The sequence below is a fragment of the Mizuhopecten yessoensis genome, unplaced genomic scaffold, assembly GCF_002113885.1.
Source record: "Mizuhopecten yessoensis strain PY_sf001 unplaced genomic scaffold, ASM211388v2 scaffold10839, whole genome shotgun sequence".
Taxonomy (NCBI): domain Eukaryota; kingdom Metazoa; phylum Mollusca; class Bivalvia; order Pectinida; family Pectinidae; genus Mizuhopecten; species Mizuhopecten yessoensis.
The window spans coordinates 454,543-482,175 of record NW_018408747.1 but is presented as its reverse complement, the minus strand read 5'-3'; the positions used below and the strand labels follow the sequence as shown (position 1 = coordinate 482,175).

General features: G+C 37.0%; 2 protein-coding genes across 4 annotated transcripts in view; one reads left to right on the top strand and one right to left on the bottom strand.

Moving 5' to 3' along the window:
- LOC110462868 (phylloquinone omega-hydroxylase CYP4F2-like) overlaps positions 1 to 1,553 on the bottom strand; it is a 47,916-nt gene extending 46,363 nt beyond the window's left edge. For all 3 annotated transcript variants that reach the window (XM_021517098.1, XM_021517097.1, XM_021517099.1), the window contains exons 1-2: positions 1,351 to 1,553; positions 601 to 748 (exon numbers count right to left, since the gene is read on the bottom strand). In XM_021517098.1, coding sequence (XP_021372773.1) covers positions 601 to 748; positions 1,351 to 1,512 — 310 coding nt within the window. In that variant the 5' untranslated portion in view covers positions 1,513 to 1,553. The remainder of the gene's footprint in view (positions 1 to 600; positions 749 to 1,350) is intronic.
- Positions 1,554 to 1,644: 91 nt separating this feature from the next.
- LOC110462870 (leucine-zipper-like transcriptional regulator 1) lies at positions 1,645 to 22,082 on the top strand. Its single transcript, XM_021517102.1, has 20 exons — positions 1,645 to 1,935; positions 3,810 to 3,872; positions 4,469 to 4,525; positions 5,788 to 5,867; positions 6,444 to 6,691; positions 7,295 to 7,434; positions 8,280 to 8,426; positions 8,704 to 8,758; positions 9,031 to 9,141; positions 9,340 to 9,432; positions 12,135 to 12,221; positions 12,574 to 12,703; positions 13,228 to 13,292; positions 14,046 to 14,162; positions 15,354 to 15,522; positions 16,902 to 17,077; positions 17,849 to 17,998; positions 18,908 to 18,961; positions 19,941 to 20,021; positions 20,565 to 22,082. Exons 1-20 carry the CDS (start codon positions 1,793 to 1,795, stop codon positions 20,694 to 20,696), a joined length of 2,298 nt encoding a protein of 765 aa, XP_021372777.1. The 5' UTR covers positions 1,645 to 1,792; the 3' UTR covers positions 20,697 to 22,082.
- The last annotated feature ends 5,551 nt before the right edge of the window (positions 22,083 to 27,633 follow it).

Here is a 27,633-nt window from a genome sequence, read left to right as displayed (position 1 = left end):
ACAACATTCTAACTGGTGGTCAGTGCAAGGTGACACTAGCCTCCTGACCACTGATATGTTACATGTACGTAATTACATACATGTATATAACCACATTAATTAGTATTAATAATTAATGAAGAGTATTTGATTTAGGCTTGGTATGTATCTTCTATTGTTCCAAATATCGGTCGTGTATATATATCTAATGTATTGCCTTACACGGACAGCTGGAAGGGCTGGAAGTCCATCTCTGTAATGACCTATTCGTAACAATATGGTCATGAGTGGGTGTTTGTCTTCTTATCTTATCACAAGTTTAGTATAAATGAAATAGCTGCACATTGTCTTGTCAGAACCTAAGTGGCTACTGGACTAAGTGACATTAACAGTACATGTACCATCATCATAACCTCTCTGTCTTCTCGCCTTATGTCACAGCAACCACAATTTAGTTGACTTCATATTATTTTAGTATAAGGAATATTTTTTTACTTTTAACTCATTCACCCCTGAAGACACATTTGAACGCTTCCAATTCAATGGTTGGAATAGTTCATTATGAAATTTCAGGGGTGAATGAGTTAACGGAACATGATTTTGATTATGAAGTATCTATACCTGATGTCTTCATGATGGCCTTCACTGTCTCTGGGTGATTGACAATTATCAGTGGAATAAATGGTCCAAGCCAGCCTCTAGATACTCGAGGATACAGAGCAGTCATGTCTCGCTGGTATTTTAAGCCTGCCTCGTTAGGCCCCGGGTACTGTTTCGAAAATGAAAATTACATCACATTTACCATGCTGCCAATAAAAAGTGTGCACAGTAAATATAATATGCTTTTTAAATATATATATATATATATATATATATATACAGGTATTATTGATGGTGTAATCCAACATGTAACTTCTGAAATCTTACATTTTAACATTGCAGTCATAAACCTGAAAGTAATGTACATAATGCATATGGAAAACAAATACATTATGTAGGCTTAGAAAAAGCAGTGAAATTATATAATGTTACGATATCAAATTTGTTTTTAACCATTACAGGTTTGTAAAAGTAGCATGTATTAATGTGACTGGTATCTGGATATCCAAATCTGGATTGTTAGTAATATTGTCTTTCTGTGCATTGTGATTATGGTATAGGGTTAAATATATATATGCCCTTCTGCAGGGATCATTTATATGTACATATAGCTGTATTACTGTATAGTATATGTGTGTGGGTAGTTTAGTCTGTGAGTGTGGTCTACACCGTTATCAGCTAGCTATTTATATAATCGCGCTATATCATGATGACGAGATTGCCTGAATGATGATAACATCAGATAATTTTTTTAACAACCTGTGAATTTACCTCAAGTAAATTCCCGAATAGAAAGTTTGACTTATTGCCAGGAAATCGCTCGATCATCGCGTTACGTTTCCTTGTAGATCCATAAAGCTGTATTAACTTGATCAGGACGTAACAGCATGCCACAGCCACCAAACCTGATCCCAACCAAAGAGTGACACCCATCTTGTGGTGGCCTTAGCTTCAGGTTCAGGGCAAACTCAAAATGAAAGTAGGTCTTCGTATCAAAGGCGCTTGTAACTCGTCTCACGTGTGTAATTTCTCCTCAAGAAGTAAGCGTCATATGGATATCGATTTTGTCTGATGCATTTCCTGTTTATGTTGAGGTTTTATGATTGTTGCTGCGGAACCTGAAAAGACCAGTATCATGGGGAAGCCAAATGTTCAGTAACGGCAAAAAATGAAACTGAAGTTTCTTCTGTTTTGATATTTTTTGTCTGATATTATGGCGACAGCCCGACCCCCCGAGATTGAGTTTGACCACCTGTGGACAGAGGGGGCCGAGTGCCTGACGTTAGATTTTGGTCCTTTCGAGACAGTTCATAGATGGCGGCGGATGCCGGAGTGTGACGAGTTTGTTGGAGCCAGGTCAGTGTGCTTCTATGAACTGTTAAAATCTGCCTTGTCGTGATTCGAATTTATTTCTATCTTCATATTTTTTTTATACTCTTTCTCATGCAAGGACAATTTGTAAACGTACAGGTACTGGAGCACCGGCAAATCATAGTCAAGTTATAATGACTATACGTATATCAGTATATATGACGAATGTAAACAAACAATACCTCTCTAGTTATATTTATATCGTGCATGTCGATAAAAGTGTTGACCAAACCCAAGTGAGTTGGGGAAATAAAAGATCATTTTATCATGTTGGGGAAAACCACCAACTTGCGTATATACGCAAACTAGCCTATTATACGCAAGTAGGAGTATGGATTTGTTACTAAAATTAACCCAAATCGCTTTAACAGTAACTTTTGCAAGATATTATTGAAAATCGCATTAATTTACGACATGGTAAATATTTTTTTGCTAAAAGATGTTGACTGAAAGCGTTGGCTACTTAGAAAGTTGATGTAACTTTACCAGAAGTATTGCATCTATTTTTGGTACTTTCCCACATGCAAATAAAGTTTATTTTTGCATTTGTATTATGTTTCATGAAAGAATAAATGCGACTTGGACAAACAATTTGAAAAGGTTAAGATTAAAGTGATTTTGGCTATTTTTAATAACAAATCCATACCCCTATTGGCGTATAATAGGCGAGTTTGCGTATGATACGCAAGTAAGTGGTTTTCCCCGACCTGCTTATGATTACACAATTTTAATTGATTTGGTGAATTTCCATCGTTGCATAGATACAAATATTTCGACTCGCCTGTTTGTCTACCAAATTTTTAATGAGCATGAGGTATTACGACCACAATTGACTTGTTTGTTTACATTCGTTCTATATATGTATGGTCATATTTGACCATATAGCTAAATCTGCCTATATAGCCAGATTTTCCGGTGCTCCAGTACCTGACTTATAAATACAATGTACCTAGTTACTTGAATTAGGTTTCCAGTATTGTTCCTCTTCTCTGGACTCAAGGTTTGATTCCAGGGTAGGCCATGTTTTGAGCCCTTAAGGTGAACAATGTTCTTTATATAATAAATACCAGTACAGTGTACTACCAAATTGTTTACAGATCTATGACTTAAGGTTTTTAAATTGTGGTGGAGAACTAGATTCTCGCCTAGAACAAACAGTATATCTACAAACAGAACTTGAAACTGTGGACAGAAACTTCATAAACAAAATTGAACATCAGAAACTGTAAACATAAGTCCATGAACTTTACTCAGTAGATTTACATGTAGGTCACTGAGAGTACCTTTAGTATATATGAGAGAGCTATGGAACTACAGATAGTCTCCCCAATTTTGTACTGGAATCTCAGTCTATATCCTGCTTCAAGTCAAACCCTAAACAAAAACTTGTAACACACTATCACTACCCTACAAAGTGCACAATGCATCAGAGTGCAACCGAATCATGATGTGCCAAATGGGAATGCACTACTAATAGTCCCTGGGTGGTTGGCTGGCACAGACAGCGGATATACATAATGCACTCACCTTTCACCAAGGTAGCCAGGGTTCAATTCACGATCATACATGTGTGCAGGGGTCACCTGCCCGACCATGTGGGTTTTCTCTGGGTACTCCGGTTTTCCTCTGAATTTAGAACCCCTGTAGGCTAACATAATTAATTTATTCCATATTATTTTACCCAGCTCTTGAAATATTTTAATTTCCTAACAATGTAATTGGAGTTACATGTACCTGAGTTTTGAATTAGACCTCAAATCAAAAAAATCCTTACCTGAATGAATACTCAAGGAGACATGGTGGACATCCAATGTTTATTTGATATACTGTATAAGTAAATGTGTACTTTGTATTTCCAGACGAAGCAAACATACAGTGGTTGCTTACAAAGAAGCCATCTATGTGTTTGGAGGTGATAATGGGTAAGTATTTGCGATGGGTAAATGATAAAACAATAATGAAAAAATAATCTTTGAATAAAACATATTAAAGCCAATTATAATTGATACCAAACTTGAAAAGCTGGTTAAAAGGTAATTAAGAACCCATGGGAAACTTATTGTGTTTTCGTATCTCAAAATGCTTAGAACAAATATAAACCCCCATTTAAACTAAATTAACCATGTACAAATAAAACTGCAGAACTAGAAATGCATTTTATTGTTGTTTATTGACTATTTGTGCTGTAGAAGTAAGTTGATAGAAAACATGAATCTATAGATCCAAAGTTTCCAAATATTTGTAAACAATACATTTATTAAAACAAATACAAAATTTTCAACGAGAAAAACACATATTGTAAAAAGGATTAACCTTCATTTTGACGGTATACGTTAGTATGAACGCAGTTGGCAACATAAATATAGGGTGCCTGTTATCACATAGCTATGTTTGAGCACCTTATATGTATCAGTCTAAGTACAATTGTACTGTTTTCATCAAATTATCGATTGTAACTAAAATTTCATATCACTGATCCTACTCTCGTTGGTTTAAAAAATTGTGTTTTTCATTACAGAAAGAATATGCTCAATGATTTGTTACGATTTGATGTGAAAGACAAGTCCTGGGGAAGGTAAGTCTCATCTTTCTGACCATCCTCCATACTCCTGGGGTTACGCTCACTTTCACTCTCTGCATCCCTGGAATATGCCATAGCAAACTCGAAGGCTCAATGTTCACCGCCTTATGGATGAGACGAGGACTAGTTTGATCCCATGTTGTACATCAAAAGAATCTGTCGGTCACGTAACCGTAAAATTGACTGTAAAATCAGGTGTCACTCCTCTCTAATCTTCCAAGGACAGGTATCAACCCAGGTCAGGTTATTTTACCTGGGACCAATCAAATAGTTATCAGTGTGCCTTCAATTTTGCTATGACATATTCCAGGGGTGCAGACAGCAGCAAAAGTGAGCTTAACCCCTGAAGTATTGAGGATGCTGTCTGACACAAATATTTGCTTTAATTAAGTTTTGACTACCTGTATAGCTACATAGCTTAATTTTGGGAGCCAAAAGCAGAAACATCAAATATTTTTGCTAGGCCTAAGGAAAGGATGTTATGTTAAAACAGGTCAAAGTGAGCGCCTCTGACTTTCTTTTCAATCATTATGCATATACACTTATCCTGTAGTTAGTTCTGAATGTGGTGAAATGAAGATAAAAACCTACTTCTCAAGATGGCCTGACCTGATCAAGGCTGTAAGGCAAAGATAAGGTCTGCCTGCTGAAAGTAGATGATAATGATTTGAGGTTCTTATATACCGCTTTATCACAACCTAGTTCGTAGGTCGTCTCAAAGTGGTTCACAAATTATTATCTGTGGTTATAGGGTTTTTGCAAACAGCCAATATTTTTCTCAACTCCCTGGGGAGCACACAGCCGGTGCTTTCAACAATTCTAGCATAAAGTGCCGTGCCTTGACTCGAACCCACAACCCTTCAGTCGTGAGCCCGGCATCCTACCACTAGACTACCGTGCCTCTTCAAGATAGTTGAGGGTCTGATTTTCACCTTATTGAGTTTATTGATCCATACAAATATATTTAGAATATTTAATTGTTTCAATATACAGATAAGACTCAAAACTCAAATACTAATACAAATATACTAAGTTTACCTAAACAGACAAATCAGCAGCAGCAGCAGCAGCTTTCCATTGCACTCTTGCAAGATATGACATTTTGATATTATATGTATTAGGTCAGTATATAAAGTGGGCCTCTCTTTTGATCTTCACCCTGCTGTATTCCTGTTGTGTTTTATTGTATGCAGTATAATATATTCCTGGATTATGTATTGGTAATATAGATCCCCGATCACCGTGTTTGTTAACAGGGCCTTCACCACCGGGTGTCCCCCAGCCCCGCGCTATCACCACTCCGCAGTTGTCCATGAGGGCAGCATGTTTGTTTTTGGTAAGTATTGCTGAATCTTTGAAAAAATTATTCCCATATTTATGTATTGTTGATTAACATACCCTATACACATTCTTTAAATTTTTATTTCAAAATTCAATACAGAAATTCACAAGTGCTTGAAACACAATTACATCTTCCTGATAAGATATTTTCAAATTAAAAAAAATATCAGATCTTATGATGGACAAAATAATTCTGATATTTGATGTTGTCTTTGTTGTTCACGTAAGAAGGTGCTGAAATCAACATGCACTGTTTTTGCTAACTATTTTTAACAACAGACTGTTTTTACCAGCTTTGGGAAAATATACCATTATTTTTTATTGCATTGGGAAGATATTTCTCATTTTTGCTTCATTTTGGGAAAATAGATCACTTTGTTGCTTGGGAAATCGGCTTGTATTCAATGTTAAACCAGGCAAGTTGAACTTTGAGTGAGTTTGATGAAGATTCAAATATATGCATGATATACTCTTCTTTTTAATTTGTGACAATGCTGTTTCAATGTAAGCCAGGATTTATAGACTGACTATTTGAGGACGGACTTGTGAGATTTATTTTTGTTTGTGACAGGTGGATACACCGGGGACATTCATTCCAACCTAAATCTCACCAACAAGAATGACCTATTTGAGTACCGCTTCGCCACGGGACAGTGGGTGGAGTGGAAATTTGAAGGTCGGTGTCCAGTCGCTCGAGCTGCCCACGGTGCTGCCATCTATGATTGGAAACTGTGGATATTTGCAGGTTATGACGGGAACGCAAGACTTAATGATATGTGGACAATCCCACTGACAGAGACTGCCAAAAGCTGGGAGGAGGTAAACTTATCACTGCTATCTAATTAAAATCTCTTAATTGGTGTTTATTTCAATAATTCATAATAAAACCTTCATACTGTAAATGCATTTTAATAAATAAGAATGGGTGGCACAATGGGTTTCATTCCCTGGTTAGAAGTGAAAGGTATTGTGTTAATTGTGTCACCTGCCTGACAATGGGTTTTCCCTCGGTTCTCTGGTTTCCTCTCGCATTTGGACTCTCTGCGACCTTCCAACCTGGGACAACAAGAATGATTAATCTCAAGTTGGAGAAACTTGTTTCATAATTGTTGTAAAATAAGTAAAGTTTATATACATATAATTTGTTATTCAATCTTCAATTTTACATCTTATTTTTTTAATTTTAAAATTCAAATCAAAAGTTCAAAACAATAGTTGAGGTGTTTCAGTGACTTGGAATGTGATCTCAAGATTTTGTATTACATAATCGATAATTTGTCTAAATTTTCAACTATGTATGGATGAACATAATGAATTTATAATTGTATGACTATATTAAAATGTGTATTTTTTATTTTCAATTTTTCAGGTAAATAAGATAAATGACACCTCTTATGTACTGTAACTTTGTTCTATTTACAGGTTAATCAGACAGGTGACATACCCCCGACTTGCTGTAACTTTGCCCTCGCTGTAGCCCGTGACTCAATGTACGTGTTCTCTGGACAAAGTGGTGCCAAGATCACCAACAATCTCTTCCAGTTCAAGTTTGATGACAAAGAGTAAGTTTCGGACAGAAGTGTATTTTCTGGTATGTATATTATACAAAATGCGCAATTCTTTATAAAATGTAATGCTTTTTGCAATAATCTTTACTCAGAAATAATTATTTGTTGAAATGGCAAAAAATCAATAAGGATATCAGCTGTTATATGGTGTCAGGTATACTAATCCCCATAAGAAATGTGCACAAATCTGCACTTCAAATGTTCATTGAATTTTCTTCCATTTTACCTGTTCAAATCTGTTTCTGTTATACCCAGAATATGACATGTACAGATAGCATGTGGAAATTAACAACATGATGACATCACAGGAACAATAGATATAAATGAAGGATTATAATCTCCAAAATTCTTGTCTGAGATGAAATGGAATTTTCATATATTCACATGTTTTAGATAATCATCACCGAGGAAGAGCTTGTCAGAATATTGTTTAGAATCCTGTACCACTGCCAACAAATGCAGCTATGCATTCAAACTTATTTTTCCGACATGACTTTAGCTTTGATTAATCATTTTTTGAAAGAAGAAAAGTATACCTTGCGGGACTTTTATGAAAACATAATGGAGATGAAATAAAACAAAAGATTATCAACAAAACGTGTTCTGAGTGTAAAACATTCTGATGGGCAAGAATGGGATTTGAACCCAGGACTTAAGATTGTTATACCTTCTCTGAAACCGATTGTGCTACCTGGTCAACAGAAGTGTACGAGCCAAAACATGCTACAGTTACATCCAAACGGAAGTTAAGGGGAGGTTACTGTGTATTGAAAAATCGGCAGTGCATTGGGACAGGGATCCTTAATACATTGTATACATATATTTGCTGTCTTTATCAGATGGACTAGAATCTCGACTGACCACATCCTGCGCGGAGCTCCGCCCCCTCCTGAGAAGCGGTATGGTCATACCATGGTGGCGTTTGACCGCCACCTCTACGTGTTTGGAGGAGCTACAGGACAGACACTCCCCAACGAGTTACACTGGTGGGGACCACTTCTGGAAATGTGCTATGTTATTGTTTTCAATTTTTGGAGATTTGATTTACATAACTGGGTTTTATGTTAACCAAAAGTGATTTTGGACCTCATGATCTAAAACATATGCAAAAGCATGGAACTTACACTGATGATTTATTTGTGATTCATAAAAAGTGGCTTTAGACATTAAATATGTTCCAAACACATTTATGTTTGGCAGGAGGAGGATTTGCTTCATTTTTAGATTTCTAATGTAAGAGTTATGTCCCTTTGTACGTTTCAGCTTTGACTTGGATTCCCAGACATGGTCGGTGGTCGATCCCTCCAATGACAGTCAGGTAAATCATACTCGCATCATTGTCCTAAAACTGCATCAAATGAAAAATAATGAAAATATTGAACATTTAAAAGTATAACCTTCCTTTTTTCTGGACTAATGTACCAGTATTCATATTGCATCACTTGACAACTAAATGTCAATTGAAAGCAAAACCAAAAATCCATATTTCCATAATGGCTCAATTATTTTATAAAAAATATTTATCTCTGTTAAATAAAATTTTGTTTATTAAACAGGATATAAGACATTTCATGCATTCATTACATACAGGTTCCTGCGGGTCGGCTGTTTCATGCTGCGTCTGTGGTGTCCGACTCTATGTATGTGTTTGGAGGGACTGTCGACAACAATGTCAGAAGTGGGGAGATGTACAGATTCCAGGTAATACAGTAATTTTCTGCTGTTTTCAGTAATCCATAATTACCAAACTTGACAATATAAAACAAAACATGAACATTTGTAAAATTTTAAAGAAATATGCCTTAATTAGTTACAGAATGTCTTACTTACAAATAAATAGCAGTAAAAAGGGATAGTTTGCACAATACTGAGATTATTTTTGTGTTTGATGTATTTCAGTTTTCCAGTTACCCCAAATGTACCCTGCATGATGACTATGGACGGCTACTGGACAGCCGGCAGTTCACGGATATAGACTTCATTGTAGGAAAGGTACAAATGAGTGACTTTTAATAAGAATTTACTTATAGAAAAATACATCACAGTTATATATGTTTCAGTTTAAAGATCCCTGTGACACTGCCAAAAACTGTAACTAAGAATTTGAAATTGTTTTTCCCGAAACGACTAAAGCTTTGATAAATCATTTCTGAAGAAAAATAACCATACATTTCAGAACCTTTATGAGAAATAATAAAGATAAACTAAGCAAAATCTAATCCACAACATATGGTTCTGAGTGTAAAAAATGTCAACTGGCATGGGCTAGACCAGTAATTGAACCCTTGACTTCAGATTGATGTACCACTCTCTACCTGACTGAGCTACTTGGTTAACTGAAGTGTCCTGGACCATTTTTGCTACAGTTAAGCTAGACGCAAGTTAAGGGGAGGTTACTGCATATAGAAAAAAACACAGTCAGTGCAGTGGGACAAGGATCCTTAATTAAGGGGAGTTTACTGCATATAGGATAAACACAGTGCATTGGGCAGGGATCCTTAAGGGAAGGTTACTGTATATAGGAATAAACACAGTGCAGTGGAACAGGGACCCTTAAGGGAAGGTTACTGTATATAGTAATAAACACAGTGCAGTGTACTCCAACAATGTTAGAGGTTTTACACGGCGAAAAACTTTTGACAGGCGCCGCGTAACCTCTAACTGCCCATAGCTGATTTTCCCGATGCTGACTATCACATTTTCAAAGTTCGGATTAAGAAAGAGTATATCGTGTTACATACATTTAAATGGTCAAAAGGGTCCAATAAATATTCCTTTCCATAAATCCATGATTATATGAGAAAAACTTCATGTCAAAGACATAAATAAAGAGTTTTTCCTCATTCGAAGCGAAGCAGACAGCATTTGCCATGATTTTCCGGTTAATACAAAAATGGATTACATGTAATGTTTCACAAGCGGAATACAAACTCCGTATCATTTCGTTCCGTTTGAAATCCCCCCTGATATTTTGTATTAATCCAGAAGCCATGTTTTAAATGTAGGTCAGAGATGTGCTACAACGACATGGACATGTATTTTGAGTGTTCTATTCCGTAATATACTATATATTTGTGTCTGTGACATATATATGAGATCTTTATTATATAAACCGTGAGTAGACATCGTTGTCATGAACTGTTAACCACTTATGTGAGTTTTTCAAGCCGATTTTGTTCCGCCCGGATTTCGGGCGGAAACTGCATCAAAGAATTAGTGCTTCGGAAATGAGAGGTCACAGTCGGCAAAATCATATCCGATTGAAAAAAGGCCGACCAGCGGCCTCTCATGTTATGGGAGTAAGTGCAGTGGGACAGGGATCCGTAAGGGGAGGTAACTGTATATAGGAATAAACACAGTGTAGTGGGACAGGGATCCTTAAAGGGAGGTAACTGTATATAATAATAAACACAGTGTAGTGGGACAGGGATCCTTAAGGGGAGGTAACTGTATATAAGAATAAACACACTGTAGTGGGACGGGGATCCTTAAGGGGAGGTTACTGTATATAGGAATAAACACAGTGTAGTGGGACAGGGCTCCTTAAGGGGAGGTAACTGTATATAGGAATAAACACAGTGCAGTGGGACAGGGATCCTTAAGGGGAGGTAACTGTATATAGGAATAAACATGTTGCAGTGAGACAGGGATCCTTAAGGGGAGGTAACTGTATATAGGAATAAACAGGTTGCAGTGGGACAGGGATCCTTGAGGGGAGGTAACTGTATATAAGAATAAACACGGTGCAGTGGGACAGGGATCCTTGAGGGGAGGTAACTGTATATAAGAATAAACACGGTGCAGTGGGACAGGGATCCTTGAGGGGAGGTAACTGTATATAAGAATAAACACAGTGCAGTGGGACAGGGATCCTTGAGGGGAGGTAACTGTATATACGAATAAACACAGTGCAGTGGGACAGGGATCCTTAAGGATGTACACCTCTGAGAAGTCAAAAATTTCCTGTATTAAACTTTTTTTGGTATTCAATGAATAAAAAGAAATTGTGTTTCTCTTTCTAAAACAGCCACACGGTGTGCTTCTTTTTTTGTCCCATTATTATTTGTGTTATTTTTCTCCTTTTTCGGGGTCAAAAATCAAAAGTGCTTCAGTTACCCTAATATGTAAAAAAAATACCAATAATATATAACTTTCCACTTTTTTTGCATATTATTTTAATCATATTGAACATTATAAAGTTGTACAGCAAAATTGAACCTGGTACATTTAAAAATTGTGACACAATGACAATTTAAGTGATCAATCTAGTGTCAAAAATGGTAAAATTTTGCCCTTTGTGAAGCGCAAGAAATTCACATAAATACACTTTTTCAAAATGGCCGCCAAATTGATCATTTCTTTCAAATTCTTGTAAAAAATGTTCTACACACAACAGACATCTAGTTTTTTTACATGTTTTTCAGATGTGTGTTTGCTATTAAACCTATCATAATTGGATAAATATTACAAAAACCCGTTACACCAGATCAAAACGAGACTTGAACGTGACTGAAACCTCAGAAGAGTACATCCTTAAGGGGAGGTAACTGTATATAGGAATAAACACAGTGTAGTGGGACAGGAGCCCTTAAGGGGAGGTTACTCTATATAGGAATACGTACCGTTTCAACCGGGATACGCGAATGTAGCCCTATGGTCCTGATCGCTGACAGTTTCTTTTGTTCCTTTTTCAGGAGGAGGAAATCATCCCAGCTCACATCACACTGGTGGCTGCCAGGTCGCTATGGCTACAAGGAAAAATTAGAGTTGCCAGGCAACAGGTATAGCAAAGATGTGATCAACATTTCCATCATTTTCAAATAGGACTATAATGACATCAAACTTTATCTGATAGATGATTTTCCATTATTATTTATTAATTGTCACATGACATACTTGCCAACTCTCCCTATTGAATTTGCTAATTATTTCTATTTTCAAAGATATAATGATTTCATCTGAAAGAACAGCTCCAAAGATGCCATTTAAAAGTGCTGTTTTTCCCTAGGGTGCGCGTGATCTCCCCCACGGAAATTTTAGAAAGTTGGCAAGTATAACATGACACTATCACACATTGTTATGTTTGGAATATATTAGATGTGAAATTATTACATTTGACATTCTGTTTACCAGAATTTATTAGAAGATGAAACAGAAGAGAACAAAGTGTCTATACAGGTGAAGCTGCCCGATGCCGACCCAACAGCCTTTGTCATGGTGCTATCCTATATCTACACAGACAAGATTATGCCTACAGGCGACAGTAAGTACACAATCATTATGTATACTTTAGAGGTATCGATATTTGTAAGCATCTGAGTCACCAGAACTCTTGTTGTGGTTACAATGTTCACTATCGCTTTGGGCCCCTACCAGTCAGAGTTAATTTATTCCTGGGCACCACTATACATATGTTAACAATTGTATCATACCCCCACCACACATATAATTATAAGTATATACTGTAATTACTGCTTTTTACGTTTTAAAACCTGTATCCTCTTAAACTGGTGTGATACCTGTTGGCCACTTGTATTCAGTTGGAGATAACCTGCAGCATGAGATACAGATGTTGAAATTTAATGTTGACAATATATATATAACTGTTATAGAAAAGAGAATAGTGTGCTTCCAACGGGGATCCAACCTGCGACCCCGAACTTCCTTATCGAACACTCTATTACTGAGCTAAAGGAATATTGCCCTTAGCATGAAGCGAGAAGGCGACTGTAATTCTATGTACAATAAAAATCTACCACATAACAATAAGTTTGGTTATGTTTGTAGGACAGGAACACAGCAGTAACGAGGTGATCCTACTGATGATGGATGTGTACAGACTCTCCCTACAGGTCTGTTCTCGAATCAATTCACTTTCAAACTTTCAGATTTTGTCTAGTTATTGATATTTGTGGGTATAAAAATGCAAAACCATCCCTTTCACCCCTATGTAACTTTACTAAACTCGGCCATGTATTGATTTGGATGAGTCCATTAAAGTCTACAGTAATAAAAAGGCTATTGTGAGTGTAAACAATTTTATAAATCGAAGGTTAAGTACCTGGTGTTAGTATTTTATTACATTTATCTTTTCATTTCATGAATAAAGATAAAATTTTGATGGTTCATGGTCAGAATTGACAAAATTCAATCACACAAATATTTAACAACTATTTAGACTAATTTACTATAATTGATGTGGAACCATGTTTGCAGAAGCACTTTGGTATCCAAAATAACAGAATCTTCGATGCCTTTTTCTGATTAAATTATAGCTGTATGTGTAATGCCACTTTCCTAGATTTACCAGAGTCAAGTCTTCTGTAAGGCATTGCATGCTTACCAGAATTTATCTTGACTGATTTGGCAGAATTCAATCTTCTTGCTTCCTGTCTTTGCTTTTTGATTGATTATCCGAATTCAATTTTGTGTAAGGTTGAAATCTGTATTTCAGGAAAATATGCCTAAAGCCAATACAATAATTCATATATATAATTATACATTCACCAGATGAACTCTGAGAGGTGCAAAATTCCTTGTGGACATACGTCTTCATCAATTCCCTTTACTATAATCATGTAATGATGACATTTATATTTTGACAGTTCAAGATGAGGCGTTTAGAGGAGCTCTGTGTCCAGTACCTAGAGGCTAGCATAGGGCACAAGAATGTGCTTGTAGCACTCCAGAATGCATCCAAGCTTAGTTTGGACTTTCTTAAGGTATAGTAAAAATAATAAAAAGTACAAATTAATTCTAATTACTGGTAACCTGTTACAAACAGATCTTCTCTTACACACTGGAGCTTAGTCCAGTATCACACACTGGAGCTCAGTCCAGTATCACACACTGGAGCTCAGTCCAGTATCTGCCAGCTCAGTTGTTACCCCCATCTGTCTGGTTATACTTTGGAACATAAGTTGTTGATTTGACCTTCAAGTTTGGTTGTCTTAAATGCCCCCGGCAAATGAAGTTTGAGGGGGAGGTATATATATAGGAATCTCCCATCTGTCTGTCCATGATCCTTGTTAGTGCAATTTCACCTAAACTGTGTGTTGGATATTTTTTAAACTTTATACAGTGAAGTATATTGTATGTATGTAGATGTGCATAAAGAATGGAATGGGCATTTGGACTATTACTCATAGAGTTATGGCCCTTTAAATTTTCTGCTCCAGAAACCTTGTAAGCACAACTCCTCCTTAACAGTTTGTTGATTTTTTTTGTAACTTGGCACAGCTTAAGTATGTCATCTGTAAATGTGCATGAAGAAAGGAATTGTTCATTCAATTACTTTTCCTGGAGTTTTGGCCCTTGAAACTTTAATTTCTGCTCTAAAATCATGGTAAGTGCAACGAGGGGCTATATCTTTGTGTAATCAAACAATTTTTGAGACTTTATGAAGTGATCCAGTCAGTCAGATGGTCAATTGGTACTAGCCTGGTTAGGTTAACTTACTTGATATCTCTTGTATTTCCAAGATCAGCTTTTGTTTGTTGGTGAGTTTAATCCTCACAAGTACAAAATGTATATGCTGTTAGATAAGATGAATTATCATGAAAATTAGTATTCACGAATTAAAGTGATTTACAGCAACAAATTATTGAAAAATACATAAGAATACATCTGGGAACATTCTGAAACACACAAATTAGTTCAGCAAGTTGGATAATAGACTGATATAATGTACACATTTTTTCAAACTGTGAAATGGTGGGTTAACTATACACACCACACTGGCACACCATCCATAAAATCTGCTTTGAAATTATATAAAAAATGAAGATTTCTCCATTTATAAAATAATACATGTATAAACAGGTCCCTTTATCAGGAAAGAATTAATAAAAGTAGAGATTTTAAATATTTGCTCACAGATCAGTTAACCTTTGATACACATGACTATTTTCCAGGAGTACTGCCTCAGGTTCATTGTTAAGGAGAGTAACTGTAATATGATCGTTATGAGTAAGGAGTTTGAGGACATAGACAAACCTCTCATGGTCGAGATTATCCGACGCAAGCTTTCTCAACAGACATGCGCTCGTATGATGCCGGACCCACAACCCGAACATGTTTATGGTAATGCTTCATTGAAATTTTATAACATTGCTGTTAAGTAAATAATTACCGAGTCGATTAAATGAAACTGTTTCATACTTTTATAATATCAGTAATAAACATACCTTCATTTTGGTTCCAATATTATACAATATACATTTTAAGTGCAATGTTTTTGGTAATGATATAATTATATATATTAGATGACACACATTTTTGCTACATCCTAATTGGTTAGATTATAATCACGTGGAGGTTAGGTAATATGTGATATTGACTCGGAGTTACCATTTTTAGAAACAACAGGTCTGTATTCACTTTATGTTGTCATTTCAATTGTAAAATCACAATGCTCTCTTACAAGTGCAGCACTTTGCTCCACACAATTTTCATACGTTCCACCTTGTTTAATGATCACAACATTATTAAGTATCTAATATAAAAATCAAGGAATTTTATGTTGGTGAATATGTGATTAGATGAACCTGAGAAAGTGATGTTAACCATGACTTCATCTCAGTCAATATCACTTTCTAAGGTCTATATAACCACATATTCACCTCAGTAAAAGTCCATAATTGATAAGTTTTAAAAAGTTGATCAAATATTTTACCTTGTAAACAAAAAATATTGACGATACAGAGTTTTACTTTAGCAATGGGACTGCAACATTTGGTGGAAAATTTCAAATGTACAAATCTACGTAACATATTGCTGTTACAATGCATTCCATGCCAATCTAACTTGTGATGCTGACATGTACATTATGGGTTTGACAGCCTACATCACGGTCCTACTGCTGAAGTGTAAAGGTTTACTGTACATGTCGTCGCTGATCTAGAGTCAGATTTGTGGGTGTTCAGTTAGTAGGGCTTTAGAGATGGTTCTAACCTTGATACTATAAATCAGACTGGAATCATAAGTAGTACATCTGCTATCACATCACATTGACTATTCTTAGTTGATAATATTCACGAGGGTTTTAATTTCGCGAGTGTGTTAATATTTGCGAAATTAAAACCCTCGTGAATATTTGAGATTGTCGTGATAACATCCACGCTTCACACGTCCGTGATATCAGTTGAGCTGAGGCTACTAGGTCAAAACATCGTTTTGAAAGAAGTACACTACATGTAGATAAAAAAGTTAACAGATGAATTGAAATAGAAATAAAAAATCAGTCATACACAATAGATAAATCTATCAGTCTAACTGTATCGTGGTTCACAACGAAACCATGCATGCATAGTAGTAACAATCACTCGGAACTCTTTGCAAGGTGTTCCGAAATAAATTTACAGAAATTGTGATTCAAGAAATTAAACCTCCACGTATAAGTTCAGGACAAAAATCGCGAAATTTAACATCTATACAGTATACAATACTTTGTGTCTTATCAGATCACTCCCTAGAGAAGGACCTGGAGATGTTCCTAAAGGGTAGTGGGGAGGAATTCTGTGACATCACACTTCAGCTAGATGGTGTCCCCATCAGAGCTCACAAGGCCATCCTGGCAGCGAGGTGTAGCTACTTTGAATCTCTGTTTAGATGGAAACCTAACGATGATACCGTCACGGTAAGTAAAGCAGAGGTGCCCTCCTTCTCATTTCCTGTAAGGTCCACCCCCCCTAGCCTTTCTGTTATAACTTTCCATTTTTATACTTATAATTTGTTCCAGTTTTAATTACTTGAGCCGTGTCTCACAAAAGGTTTGAACACAGAAAATGTTATTAACATACACATTGGTGTTCTAAAATTTCAACGATTCTATGTCAGTTGCTCCGGATGTAGCTTTTATTAAAAATTCATTCACCATTAAAAATTAATTCACCATTGTAAATCAAAAGTGTGACAAATGAATGCATCCCTTCAATATATTTGACACTTGAGATAATATATCATAGCCTGTGACTCAAATCAGAATATGAAAATTCAGAATGATAACTTTTGTGATACTGGAACTGCCCCTGTGTGTTTATCAGAAGTAAAAAAAAATACTGTGTCTTACATTGTGGATGCATTGATAATCATGCCGGACTCTTCCTATACAACTAGCTATATACTGTACCAGGAACCTTTTAGGACAGTCAAATGTTCAGCCTTTTCCAGTAAAATCCATATTCATTTAGTATTAATTTTGCCTTTGGCATGTAATTATTGGTGTATATGTGATATACTAGGCTATTGGTGTGTGCTAATATTCCTTGTCATGATAAATACACCCTCATTACGGAGAGTGAAAAAGAGGGAAGTTAAGACGGTGCAAATTATCCAGTATACAGAAGTTCTAGAAAAAAATATTTTGATAGATGATCTGTCTTACAAAAGTACATTCTGTCACATCCAGATAGCCATTGGGGAGATGGTACCGTCCCGACAGGCGTTCAATAGCCTGCTACGATACATCTACTACGGAGATGTAATAATGCCACCGGAGGACTCGCTCTACCTCTTCCCCGCCCCCTTCTTTTACGGCTTCTCCAATAATAGACTACAGGTGAGATTTAAGATGTGTAACCCTGATTTTGTTCCAGCATTCTTTGAATATCTTGATTAGCAACTGGTATAATTCTCAAGTCTAAAAATATCTTACTGATATTTAAATAAGATTCATCAGTTTGGAAATATGTTATATCAAAGTTTTACGTTATACACAAACAATGTACATACCAAACCTGGCGTTTTAAGACCGATTGTTTCCTTTGTCAAGCTATGACTGAGTGAGCGATTTGTATTGTGATGAAATTGTATATTCCATATGTCACTCGTCCCGGGTCGTTGCGACACGTTTGATACGTAAATTATTTGTGTATAAAGTAAAACTTTGATATACAGTTGCTAAGTAATTTCCCTGTCAAAGTCTGGTCAAACCAGGCTACTGTTCTTCAAAACAAATTAATCTTGAATAGTCAAGTGAATCCAGTTTAAACAAGAAAAGTCTCCATGGAGACAAGAATAGGTTTCCCTGGAAACAAGATCAACGTTTTCGAGGTATATCTCTATTGAAACAAGAGACCTATAAACTGAAAACAATATATCACCACTGTTAGTACTGATACTGTACCGCAGGTTAAATTTATGATGAGTTGTTTTCGTGCTCTAGGTTTGGAATTACAGATTCAGGGTACTGCATTTATATTTCATTTTGCAGTGGCAAAGATATATCCATGTACGGTTGTTTTCATGTAAAATGCCAACAAGAAAAACAAAAAATTAAATGTTAGGAAAATAACCTGTTATAAAGTAATCTTCTGTTTATCGTAATCTATTTGTAGAGAATGTTAGACTGAGTTGTTATACGTCTGTTTTGTTGTAGACAATATCTATAACAGGGTTTATAAAGATCATACATTTTGTTTGTGTTGTTACCAGTGTACTAAAGATGAAAATATTTCTCTATTTACAGGCTTTCTGCAAACACAACCTTGAGAAAAATGTAACGGTTCAAAACGTTGTACAGGTATGTTATTTATTCAACTGTGTTTCCATCACGGTAGCCCGTACTCAAAGCCTGCTTTACTTACAGACTACATGTGTACAAGCTGATATTAATCTTTTACTATAGGAGTACATTTATTTTGAAAATAGTTCAACACATTTTTCAAAATTTCACCCATAATTAAACACATTGCATGTTTATCGTTAGGAGTATGAAAAAAAAAAAAAAAAACCACAAATACACTTTCCTGTAACATTCTGAGGAACTTATAGAAAGTATAATGCACAGTAGTCCAGTGGTAGGACGCCGGGCTTGTGACCGAAGGGCTGCGGGTTCGCGCCACGGCACGGCAATGTGTTGTATCTTTGGGCAAGATACTTTACTCCGCTTGTTCCAGTCTACTCAGCTGTAAATGTGTATGTGGTTGGGCAGTGCTAGAATTGTTGAATGCTAGCTGTTAGCGCCAAAATGGCAGCTCCGGCTGTATGCTCCCCAGGGAGTTGAGAAATGTATTGGCTGGTTACAAAGACCCTATAACCACGGATGATAATTTGTGAACCGCTATGGATGACCTACGAACTAGGTTGTGATAAAGCGGTATATAAGAACCTCCAATTATTGTTATTATTATAAGAAGATTCGACTTTGTTAGCTGTCTGTACCAGGGGTATCTTCAAAGTCCAAGGCTGTGCTTTCAATGCACATACGTTCTCTGAGTCCTTGGAAAACATTATTACAAAATCGAAGGCTCTTTACGTGACACCATTTGAATTGTCAAATCATTTGTAATAGCGGAGTGCATCACTGAAATAACAGTTGAATCGGAGTTTCAATGAAGCTCAGCCTCCTATTGAACAAATTAATAATTATGTTATTGTTTGTCATGTGTGTGGAACTCCATGTATGTAATGAAACAATATAATTGTCGTTGCACCAATCAACTGCCTTACGTTTGCATAATTTATGCAACATTTCAAATTCCAAAAATTATGTGTTACAGATTCTAGAGGCTGCTGACAAGATCCAGGCACTAGACATGAAGAAACATGCCCTGAATCTGATTGTGCACCACTTTACCAAGGTAATCTGTCTGTTTGTAATATATGCTACAACATCACCAACTTCCTGTCTGTAATATTAATACTGAATACCATGAAACTATCGCCCAGTCAAATTTTCGCCCTTCGTCGTTTAACTCTATATTCACAAAGTCTTAATTTGGCCCTTCAATTGTCTTCTAACTATACAGTCATATTATGTTGTTTACTAATTTTTGTTGTTATGGTAAGTTTGCTCTAACTACGTAGGGCGGAAAAAGTCGAAAGTTATACTGCAGTGAAAATTTGCTGGTAAACTGTATACTTTTTCCTTTTCATGACGAAAATTGTTGCATGGTTATAATCGAAATAACTTGAATGCCTATTTAAATCTGATTTTAGGAATATGAAAACAAACAACAACAGGTTATTACAGTAATTTCATAGAATGTTGATGAAGATTTTGGCAGTAGTAAACAGGTCCATGTATTAAGATCTTTGTGATATTGTTCTATTGAACACGTCTCATTACTTGGGTGTTAATTGCGGGGTATTTCCTATTCTCTAATACTTACCTTCCATTGTAGGTGGCTCGTCTGCCAGAGATCCGTCGACTCAGTAAAGACCTGCTATTGGACGTTATAAAGGCCCTGGCTGATGAGAAGGGTAACCTGTTGTTGTGTCAGGATGTTTCCATCGGTAGTCTTACTGAACTTTGAGTGGTACATACAGACTAAATTTAAACTTTACTTTAACACCTTTCATCATCCCTTTGTAACTTTAGTAGACTCTACCTTGCAATGATCTGGATTGTTCAATTATGGTCCACAGTAGTGAAAGGGTTGAACAAGAATTTTCAAAAAGTGTTTGCACCATAAGTATATGTTTAACACATTCACCCCTGAAAACACATTTGAACTCTACCAATTCAAAGGTTGGGATAGTTCATTATGAAATTTCAGGGGTGAATGAGTTAACTCTATTTGGTGGAACTCTGTTCAAGTTCATTAGTTCTGTCACGCATTCATGTGTGAACAACACTACAAATCACATCTGAGTGTTTCCGATATGATTGTAACATTATTTTGAATCTCTACTGAGCATGTTCTTATCATCAAAAGTTTACCCGCATTTTAAAGCGCACGTATTGTGTATATATTAGAGTTATCCACTTCCTGATGTGTTGCACATTGGGAGAGGAATTTTTCCGCAATTCTATGTGTCCGATTATAATTTTGTAACTTTGGCCAGCCTGTTGACCAACTAATCTTACACCGGTGTATTTATCATGAATGACATGAACAACTTGTTTTCAAATATAGTGATGCTATAATTATTAATTACATTGACGCTTTTAGATGTCCTATTTTCGATCCATGCGTCTATCTAGAAACATAGTTTGTTGTCATTTTCATTTTGGACAAGGAGTAGGGTATAAACGTCAGATTCAATATAAGGTAAAACTCTAGGCTTAGCTTTTGAAGAGCCTTTCAATTTTCCCACTAAAGCAAACTCCACTGTAGTAGGTTCAAAATCATGCGGTACTTGCCTCAATTTGCTGTTGTTGTCAGTCCTGTAATCGTAATGACTCGATAATGCAAGTTTTCGCAATATAACCTCTTAGAAGTGTATTAGCGAGTACTGTAGTATTTAAAACACAACACAATAGAAATTTAGTAAAGTTTTGTCAATGGGTGAGATCCAATGCAAGGCTGTATCATAGGACAAAAACTCACTTACCCAAGTTCTTTTTTTATCTGCATGTACGGTGTGTGCATTATAAATCGCTAGGTAATTTGGTCGCATATGTACCACTTAAAGGCCAAGACAATGAATGAGAAAAACATTGTCTTGGTAATTTGTGTTGTGTATCAAAATCTATGGTAGTATACATATACCAATGCATGTTGATCGAGAGGTGTAAGTGGTGAACTAGACGGTCATACTGCGTCGTATACGTGTGGATAATGTGCCAATTTAAATAGGACCAGATCATACTTTGTTGATAGGATGAATTGTGTATTTGTTGCATCCTAATTTTCAAAATGATGTCCTTACTTTGACACTTTTTCAAAGATAAAATGTTAGTTGAATCGATTATATATATACATATATTTATGAGGCACGGTAGTCTAGTGGTAGGACGCTGGGCTCATGACCGAAGGGTTGCAGGTGCGAGTCACGTCACGACACTGTGTTGTATCTGTAAGTAAGATACATTACTACGCTTGTTCCAGTCTACTCAGCTGTAAATGAGTATGTGGTTGGGCAGTGCTAGAATTGTTGAATGCAGCTAGCTGTTAGAGCCGAAATGGCAGCACCAGCTGTATGCTCCCCAGGGAGTTGAGAAAGATATTGGCTGGTTGCAAAGGCCCTATAACTACGGATAATAATTTGTGAACCGCTTTGAGACGACCTCCGAACTATAAGAACATCAAATTATTATTATTATACACTTTTTCACACCAGTTAGAGACTGTTACTTCGATTCACATTTCAAAAACCCCAAAATTATCCGTCTAATACATGTGATGATATGGTGTTAATTGCTGTGAGAATGTATCGTGGCTACATTGATATTGATGTTTGACTGCCCTGTTGATATTGTTAAATTTGCAATGCCATTATACGTCTTGCAATACCATTATACGTCTTCACATATACAGTCTAGCTTATTTTTGCATTTTACTTTAAATTCCGACATTTCAAAAAATCTGTGTAGGGCTGTCTTGTGTGAGAGACTATTATAGTGATATGTTTATAAATGTACATAAAAAGTCTCAAGTGCTAAAACAATACCTGTGATAGTAATGCATAAACAGTTATGTATAAAATTATGTTCAAAGTCTAAAATAAATTGTCATATGAATTATTGTGTATTAGTGTTATTATTGTATGCCTTTTAATTTCCTTAGAGGTATTCTCCCTACTAGCCTATTCAACACACAGAAGAAACTGGTAAAAGATGGTTACATATTTGACCCTTCAGACCTTGGAAGCGGGTCATGGTCATTCATTTGAACTAGCATTGTAGCCCTTCATCCCAGCATACTAATGGCCAAGAACGAATGTCATATAACTCTTGGCTTAAAAGAAGTTGTTGAAAAATGTTTAATACATTTGAGCCCTGTGACCTTGAAAGAATGTCAAGGTTATTCATTTGAACAAACGTTATAGCCATTTGCTCCAGCAAGCTGTATGCCTAATACAAGAGGCCCAAAGGGCCTGTATCTCTCACCTGGATATCTAAGCAATCATGGCAAAATATTCTCCAAATGAGATCCAAGGGAATATGCCAAAACCAAAGGCCAATCCTTGTAGCATATCTGTAATAGATTTTTCATGCCCAGCAATTTAAACGTATGGTTATGGGGTGGGGATCTCAACTGTTTCCAAGCTGTGACTAAGAAACTAGGTCCCTAGGGTTTTGGCCAGACCCCAGGATCAAATCTAATTTCATGACTGCATTTGTCTCTTTTTGCCCAGCATTTGTATAATAGTTTTTGGGTGGGGATCTCAACCCTTCCAAAGTTATGACCCAGGGATTAAGTCTGCAAGGGTGGGGCAGACCCTGGGGTCAATTCTAATATCATGACTGCATTTGTCTCTTTATGCCATGCAAAAATTGTATATATAGTTTTAGGGTGGGGATCTTAACCATTTCAAAGTTATGGCCCAGGGGTTAAGTATCCAAGGGTGGGGTAGTCCCCAAGGCCATCCTGGAAGCATAAGTGCATTCATCTCTTTATACTCAGCAATTGTATATATGGTTATAGGGTGAGGATCTCAACTGTTTCCAAGCTGTAACTAAGAAACTAGGTCCCTAGGGGTTCGGTCAGACCTCAGGGTCTATTGTTTTGGGGTGGGGATCTCATCCGTTTCAAAGTTATGGCCCAGGGACTATGTCTCCAAGGGTGGGGCCAGACCCCTAAGCCTGGGGGGTCACGCCCACTGTTTGTACAATTTTGAATCCCTGCCTCCCATGAATGCTTCCGACCAAATATGATCGATATCCATGGCATAGTTCTACAGAAGAAGTTGATTATAGCAATATAGCCAAATTGCCCCGTTTTGGCCGCTCAATCAGTCCCCTGGAGGGTCAGCCCCACCATTTGTACAATTTTGGATCCTCACCACTTAGGCATGCTTCCAGTCAAATATGGTTGATATCCATCTCTTAGTTCCAGAGAAGAAGTCGCTGAAAGCAATATAGCCAAATAACCCTTTTTGACCCCACCCCTCAGCCCCCTGGGGGGTCAGCCACACCATTTGTACAATTTTAAATCCCTGCCTCCCATGAATGCTTTTGATCAAATATGAACGATATCCAGTGCACAGTTCTACAGAAGAAGTCTTCGTAGCAATATAGCCAAATTGCCCCCTTTTGGCCCCGCCCAACTATTTGTACAATTTTGAATCTCCACCACCTAGAGATGCTTCCAGTCAAATATGGTTGATATCCATCTCTTATTTCCAGAGAAGAAGTCGCTTAAAGCAGTATAGCCAAATTGCCCTTTTTGCCTCACCCCTCAGCCCCCTGGGGGGTCAGCCCCATCATTTGTACAATTTTGAATCCCCACCACCCAGGGATGCTTCCAGTCAAATATGGTTGATATCCATCTCTTAGTTCCAGAGAAGAAGTTGCTTAAAGCAATATAGCCAAATTGCCCCTTTTTGGCCCCGACCCTCAGCCCCCTGGGGGGTCAAATTTAGTTGAATTCCAATCAGTGGTTAAGAAGAAGTCGTTTAAAGAAATTGTTGACATACGGACGGACGACGGACAAACGACACGGTATGGCATAAGCTCACCTTGGTCCTTCGGACCAGGTGAGCTAATAAGTAGAGAGAGGCATAGCAACATAAGGGTGGAGAAGCCTATTATATATACATGATCTATGTACATAAATAGGAACTAAATGAAAATCTTCGGCATATGAGACATTGTCAAATTTTACAACAGTAAGTAAAAGAAGTAAGTCAAAGTTTATACTCTCATTACACAATACTACAACCCGCCGAAAATTTCTACCAAACATAATATTGCAGATACTTCCTTTATTTGTAGCTACATAAGACAAGAGCTAACATATATGCCTACACATAACAGATGTGGACCCCACCCCTCATCACCTGTTGATCACTTCAACACTCAAAGGGTTATCCATCAAACGAACAAACAATTACAACCAAAATCAAAATGTTTTAAAATTTATTCTTGTCAACACAAGCGTGTAGAAATCTCTATTTTTCAGGTTTTTGGATTACACAGCAACATGAAGACTCTCGCACACATGTACCACAAGCTAGCAGCATATAAAACATGTATAGCGCTTACATCCAACACGGAATATACTGTCCCTAAACCAACTCGCATAATACCAATGGCTTACAGCTCTTACAGCTATTACATCTACCAGCATATTTGTGTTGTTTTTATGCAGCGAATTAATTTCCATTATTTTACTTGAAAGTTTATCTTTTGAGGGATTTATTAAGAAAATTTTGAAAAAGTCTATGTAACTACAATTTTTCCAGAAATCACATTTCAAAAAAAATAATTGAAGATTCCACATCCTTCACATAATTCCAGATTCAAGTCCATTTTTTCAATACAAATGACTGCCTCTAGATTGCACATGGCATTTTTTGTTCCTAGAGTTTTGAAAAGAGAATTTTGTTCCCTCAAAAGATCGTATCTGTGGTGGCATTACACGATAAACATATCTCTGGAAGGGTGAAAAACTGAGGAAACATGCATTTGTGTAAAATAATACTTGTACTACACAGTGGTTCAATAAGAGAGGTCCTTAATTAACGCCTGTATTGCTCACATGAGTATTGAAGCGAAGGTGGCAAAACATACTCATATCTGTAATAAGTTCCCCGAGTCGGGGCCATACCCCAATATTTATCTAGGTAACATTACTGTGTTACTCTCTGATTTTCCAGCAAGCACCTACTTATTGGGTGGGGATCTCAACTGTCTATTATGACCAAGAGGTGAAGTCCCCTGGGGCAAGGCCAGACATCATGACCAATTTTGATGCATGTATTATGAATGTGAATGTCTCTTCATGCAGTTGTTTATATGATAATAGAGGTGGGATCTCCACCATATCCACTTTATAACCCAGTGAAGGACCAAAACCAGGGCCAAACCTAGGTACATACAGTATATATGTATTGGTTTCATTGTGCCAAGCAATTGTATGTATGGTCAAGTGTGGGGACCTTAAATGTTTCTACACAAGGACGAAGTCCCGACGGGCAAGGCAAGACCCCTTGCCAATCCTGATCGCATATGTGTATTTCTCTCTTCATGCTTAACAACTGAAGTGTGAGGCACGATAGTCTAGTGGTAGGACGCCGGGCTCATGACCGAAGGGTTGTGGGTTCGAGTCACGCTACGGTACTGTGTTGTATCCTTGAACAAGATACTTTACTCCGCTTGTTCAAGTCTACTCAGCTGTAAATGAGTATGTTGTTGGGCAGTGCTAGAATTGTTGAATGCAGCTAGCTGTGAGCGCCGAAATGGCAGCACCGGCTGTATACTCCCCAGGGAGTTGAGAAAGATATTGGCTGGTTGCAAAGGCCCTATAACCATGGATAATAATTTGTGAACTGCTTTGAGACAACCTACGAGCTAGGTTGTGATAAAGCGGTATATAAAAACCCAGAGTTATTATTATTATATTATTTTATTATTAAGTTAGAGTGACAGGTTGGGGATCTCAACCATTTTCATGTTATGACCCAAGGACAAGCAGGACCCAAAGTGCCTCTGCATACTCAGCCATTATATATGGAGTTTAAGTGTGAGGATCTCAATCAAAATTTCTATTTCCAAAATGTTACCCTTTCTTTTTTACCCCTCTGATAGCACTTTTTCATAATCAACACCCGAGGATGCTTGGACTGAATGTGGTTGATATATTATAAATTACAAAATTCAAGGGGAGAAGCTGCTTCAGGCAATGTAGCCAAATTACCCCTTTTTGCCCCCAATCTCACAGTGCCCCTGGAGCAAAGCAACTTCTCTAAACACTTTGATGGTAATTATAAGTTGCCAAGGAAAAATTGGATGACAGCAGAAGACAATGCCACATGGCATAAGCTCTCATGGTGCATTGGGCCAGCCGAGCTCTCATGGTGCATTGGGCCAGCCGAGCTCTCATGGTGCATTGGGCCAGCCGAGCTCTCATGGTGCATTGGGCCAGCTGAGCTCTCCTGGTGCATTGGCCCAGCTGAGCTCTCATGGTGCATTGGCCCAGCTGAGCTCTCATGGTGCATTGGCCCAGCTGAGCTCAAACTTATGTCTCAAATCATGAGTGGAACAGTGGGGATCCTGATGAAACAAACATTCATATGATGTCAAAAAATACTACACAATGGTCACAGATTCAAAAGCACAAGCAAAACAGTTAAAGGGTCACACTAAATACAGTGGAATGAGTTATTGACCCTGATAGGCAAAAAAGGTAGTACAATTGACACGTAATACATTTTTGTACTTCACCGGTTATTTATTTCTTCCAAAGTTGGGAAGACTAAATCTATACGGAAGTCATCAAAAACCAATCTCCTACAAGTGCACGGAGATTGTGCAACACAGAAGATAACACTAGCACATCACATTTATACAACGACGATAAATGT

What these genes read in the sequence shown, in the direction of transcription:
- LOC110462870 (XM_021517102.1), top strand. Translation starts at nt 1,793, where the DNA reads ATGGCGACAGCCCGACCCCCCGAGATTGAGTTTGACCACCTGTGGACA. An exon ending in TTCAAGTTTGATGACAAAGA is followed by an intron (nt 7,435 to 8,279) that starts GTAAGTTTCGGA and finishes TGTCTTTATCAG; the next exon opens with ATGGACTAGAATCTCGACTG. An exon ending in TTAGAGTTGCCAGGCAACAG is followed by an intron (nt 12,222 to 12,573) that starts GTATAGCAAAGA and finishes TCTGTTTACCAG; the next exon opens with AATTTATTAGAAGATGAAAC.